This window comes from Alosa sapidissima, chromosome 10 (genome assembly GCF_018492685.1).
Source record: "Alosa sapidissima isolate fAloSap1 chromosome 10, fAloSap1.pri, whole genome shotgun sequence".
Lineage (NCBI taxonomy): Eukaryota > Metazoa > Chordata > Actinopteri > Clupeiformes > Clupeidae > Alosa > Alosa sapidissima.
In genome coordinates, this window is record NC_055966.1 from 18,459,532 (window position 1) to 18,464,531 (window position 5,000).

The 5,000-nt window shown below is 46.5% G+C and overlaps 1 protein-coding gene across 2 annotated transcripts in view; it reads right to left on the reverse strand.

Annotated features, from left to right (window-relative positions):
- The window catches only part of sh3d21 (SH3 domain containing 21), a 20,217-nt gene that overhangs the window by 6,465 nt on the left and 8,752 nt on the right, over positions 1-5,000 (reverse strand). For both annotated transcript variants that reach the window (XM_042108241.1, XM_042108242.1), the window contains exon 12: positions 4,687-4,810. In XM_042108241.1, coding sequence (XP_041964175.1) covers positions 4,687-4,810 — 124 coding nt within the window. The remainder of the gene's footprint in view (positions 1-4,686; positions 4,811-5,000) is intronic.

Here is a 5,000-nt window from a genome sequence, read left to right on the forward strand (position 1 = left end):
CGCGCCATCAACGCAGCATGCGGGGGGTCTTGTGCCTCCCAACATATGTGACCGTGCGTAACCATAAATGAGCACGGAAGAGTATGGCACTTCCTTAAAGGTGATGCTGCATCATATAACCTCTGCTGCTGCAGCTGCATATAAAGAACCCCGTGAGATAAGACCACATGTACATGACTGGGGAGGAGGAGGGAGCAAGACTCAACGTCATTGTGCAGAAATACAGCATGCATCTACTTGTAATAACATACCGAACTTAAATAAGTGGTGTTGGGGCTGTTTGAACTTGGTCATAAAGTTGTATGTTCTGTGCACAATACACACACTGACGATGGCTTAGGCCCGAAACGTGTCTGTGGACATGGCATTAATCAATAAATAAGTAATGAGAAAAAACTTGAGCGTGCGGCTTTGCTACTCTAATTTGACTGTGCTCAATACAACATTGTTAAGTATATATTTTTGGGGGGTTTTGCCTTTATTTGTATAGGACAGTGAAGAGTGAGACAGGAAGTAAGTGGGAGAGAGAGAGATGGGGTGGGACCGGGATATGACAGCAGGTCGGATTCGAACCTGGGTCCCCGTGGGCATTTGGACGTGTATATGGTATGAGCGCTGTAGCCTGTTGTGCCACAGCGCCCCCCAATACAACATTGTTACAGCAGGTGGTTAGATAATAGATAGATAGATAGATAGATAGATAGATAGATAGATAGATAGATAGATAGATAGATAGATAGATAGATAGATAGATAGATAGATAGTTTATTGATCCCCAGGGGAAATTCAAGGTCTCAGCAGCATACATACAACACAAACACATTCTTTAACAGCAGAAAGAGTAATTAAAGTATATAATATAAAAACACAACTAAGCAATAAGGACAGTAGAAGATAAAGAATATGCTAAATATACTAAAATACAAATTATACTAACTAACACTTAATACAATATATAAAAATATACTAAAATACCAATTACAAAAATACAAATTATACTAACTAACACTTAATCCAAATCAATTCTAAAAACATTATCCACATAGTGGTGATTAATCAATCAGAGGCGCTTGCAATGACTGAGGCAGGGACTGAGCCTGTGATTCTCTGTGCATAGTAAGGTATGGTAAGGTGCTGTAAGGTGCTCTGTGTGAATGAGTGTCATGGTGGTAGTGCAATGGTGATAGTGGTCATGGTGATAGTGCAAATGAGTAAGTCCAACAGTGCAACAATGCAGAAATAAAGTAAAGTCTATATATCTATATATTTAACTATTTAAGAATATGTATAAGTGTGGCCACAGTTCAGCTGTGGCGTGGAGGGAGGGGGGGGGGGTTATGCATATGTGCTAATATAGCACGCAAACAGTGAGGCATAAAGACAGTGGTACAAGTGGCTAGTGGACAGATAGTACCAAACATGGAGGGGGTGAAGAGGCAGACAGACTATGCAGAGAAGTCTATCTCTCCTCTTCCCTTAAGTGAGGCATTGAACAGTTCAATGGCCCTGGGGACAAATTACTTTCTCAGTCTGTCAGTTGTGCAAGGCAGTGAGTGAAGTCTCCAGCTGATCAGGCTCTTCTGCTTAACAATAGTGCTGTGGAGTGGGTGACACTCATTGTCCAAGATGTTGATCAGTTTGTTCAGGGTCCTTTTGTCAGATAGTGAAGTGATGCACTCCAGTTCAGCTCCCACTACAGAGCCAGCTTTCCTTACCAGCCTGTCAATTCGCCCCGCATCCTTCTTCCTTGTGCTTCCTCCCCAACATACTACTGCATAGAAGAGGACGCTGGCAACAACAGACTGGTAGAACATCCTGAAGAGCTTACTGCACACATTGAAGGACCGCAGCCTCCTCAGGAAGTACAGCCTGCTTTGCCCTTTCTTGTAGAGTGCATCAGTGTTGGCTGACCAGTCCAGTTTATTGTCCAGGTGGAGACCCAGATACTTGTAGGTGCTAACCACCTCCACATTGACCCCATCAATGTGGACTGGTAGCAGAGTGGCCTTAGACCTGCGGAAATCCACCACCATCTCCTTGGTCTTTGAAGTGTTAAGTTGAAGATGATTGAGTTTGCACCATTGCACAAAGTCCTCCACCAGGCTCCTGTACTCATCCTCCTCCTGCCCGTTCCTGATACACCCCACAATTGCAGTATCATCAGGAAACTTCTGCATGTGGCATGACTCGGTGTTGTAGCAGAAGTCAAATGTGTACAGGGTGAACAGGACTGGAGAGAGCACAGTTCCCTGTGGCGCTCCGGTGCTGCAGATCACAGTGTCAGAGAGATAGTTCTTCAGTCTGACGAGGTGTCAGGTAATCTGTAATCCAGGTTACCAGGTGAGCGTCCACACCCATCTGCAAGAGCTTGTCTCCCAATCTGAGGGGCTGGATGGTGTTAAAAGCACTTGAGAAATCAAAGAACATGATTCTCACAGCACTTTTCCCCTTGTCTAGGTGGGAATGTGTCCTGTGTAGAAGATAAGTGATGGCATCGTCCACGCCCACTTTCTCCTGGTATGCAAACTGTAACGGGTCTAGTGCATGGCGTACCTGGGGTCTGAGCATGCCTAAGACCAATCGCTCCATTGTCTTCATCACATGTGATGTAAGAGCGACAGGTCTGTAGTCATTAGGCTCACTAGGGTGTGGCTTTTTAGGGACATGATGTCTTCCACAGTGTTGGAACTTGTCCAAGGCGTAGGCTCAAATTGAAGATGTGCTTCAGTGGCTCCCCAAGTTCAGCAGCACAGGCCTTGAGTAGCCTTGGACACAGTCTGTCAGGCCCCGCTGCTTTATTGCTGCGCAATTTCTTAAGTTGGACTGTCACTTGATCTGTTGTAATGGTGAGGGGTGTAAGGGGAGGGGAGGGCAGCAGCACAGGCCTTGAGTAGCCTTGGACACAGTCTGTCAGGCCCCGCTGCCTTATTGAGGTGAAGTTTCTTTAGTTGAGCTCTTACTTGATCTGATGTGATGTGATGTGAGGGGGAGGGTGCATCTGGGATCGGTGTGTCTGATGGCTGTTGACGGAGGTCGTTGTCACCTCATTGTTCGTGATCGCCATGTGGGGGAGGGGTGCAAAATCCAGTGATGGTGGGGGTACGATAGCCTGTGATGATGAAGGTGAGTATTGAGGGGGTGTGAGGGTGGGGGCTGGTGGACAGACCACCGCCATTGGAGCTGGAGCAGGGCAGTCAAACCTGTTGTAGAAGTGGTTCAACTGGTTCGCCCTGTCCAGGCCCCCTCCACAGAGCTGCTGTTCTTCTTCAGGCCAGTGATAACCTTCATGCAGTCCCATGTCTCCTTCAAGTTGTTTTCCTGCAGCTTCTGTTCCACCTTCTTTCTGTAATCCTCCTTAGCTTCCCTCAGCTTGAATTTGAGTTCCCCTTGCACGCGCCTCAGCTCTGCCATGTCCCCCTCTCTGAACGCCATCTTTTTCCTGTTAAGGTGTCTCCCCTTAAGTATTACTATTCCCCCAACTGCCATCCAAGGCAATTTCCTATGGTGCAATACTCTGGTCTTTGTCCATTCCTTTGTACAGTATGTTCTTAAAATAGTCACACTGTTTGCAACAGTTACATCATTCAGAAGACTGCTGATATGCTCCATAAGGCTTAATTGGCATCTCTGTGAACCACACATAGAACGATTGAATCATTGTGTGCATATTTTGCATTCAAAATAGATTAGATTTAGGTCAAATCCAGTCATCAAAGGAAGTGTGCAGAGGAGCGACTGCCATTTCACACATACGTGTCAGTTGAGCGCATTCATAGGAAAAGGACAAAAAAAGAGTTTGACATCTATTCCCACTGACTGTCTGGGCTTTGAACTGCAGTGCCTGCTCTGTGAGTGACAAACTGTCTTCTGAATCAGAAGTGGAAAAACACAGCAGGTCTGCTTAGAGACGCCAAAAGCAAGATCCTCTCATACTGCCATCCTGCAACTGAGAATACACAGTAACGTGCAGCTCAGTCCAAAACTGGGGATGGGAATGAACCACAGTCCCATCAGATAGATGTGAAATGTCTAGGCGTTATTTAGAGGAAATGATGTGCCAGACACACCAGTGTATCCATGCATTGCTGTGGTGTAGACACCCTGACCAAAAGACCACAGTTGTGCAATATGTGTTTAGGAAGAGCAGCTTGGACATTAGCCATAAAGGCTTACTGCACTAGTACATGTGGTGAATGAAGTAGTGCTGCTGGAGCTCTCTCCACTCGCTCGCCTGACCCTAGCGCGGAGACAGAGCGCATTTGTCTTTATCAGTGTTAAGTGCTCTCTCTCCCTCTCTCTCTTTCTCTCTCTCTTTCTCTCTCTCAGAGTCTGGGAACAGGAAACGCAGAACGGCCGTTTGTTTTGGTCCCACAGTGACTCATGAAGTTTCCATGTCTCCAGTTGAAAGGGCCGCGCGCTCTGGAATCCACCTCACTGACAAAAAGACCAACCAAACCTCTAGAAGAACTCCGCAGCCATGGCACTTCAACCATGGACTTCACCACCACACCCCCCCCCCCCCCCACCACCACCAACGCTCGCCCAACAGCCAAGTCACACAGGAACATTTCTTGTTTATGGAAGGAAACCATAGCATTGAGGATCTATGTGGATGTACCCTGGACAGATGGCCATCCCAGGAAACTAATAAACAGTTATGGGTGAAGCGTTTGGGAACTCACGTACTTGGGTATGTAGTGGGGCTTGTCTTTTACAGGAGGTGGCGGCGGCGCTTTGCGTCCAGGTAAGCCCTGAAGTCCAGGCAGTTTGATTTTGGTGGGAGGCTCACTTCTCATGTCGGGCTTGTCATCTGTTCACCAAAACACAGGATGCATTCAGCAAATCAAGAGCCGCCAGCAGCAGCCTAACATGAAGGGAACCTGCTGAGTCAGCACAATTACTTTTGTGCTATAACAACTTTATACAAGAAAAAAGCCTGGATGTCTTGACAGAGATGATTATTTCATCTATCTAATCTATTTTACTGTTTTGGTTAAACT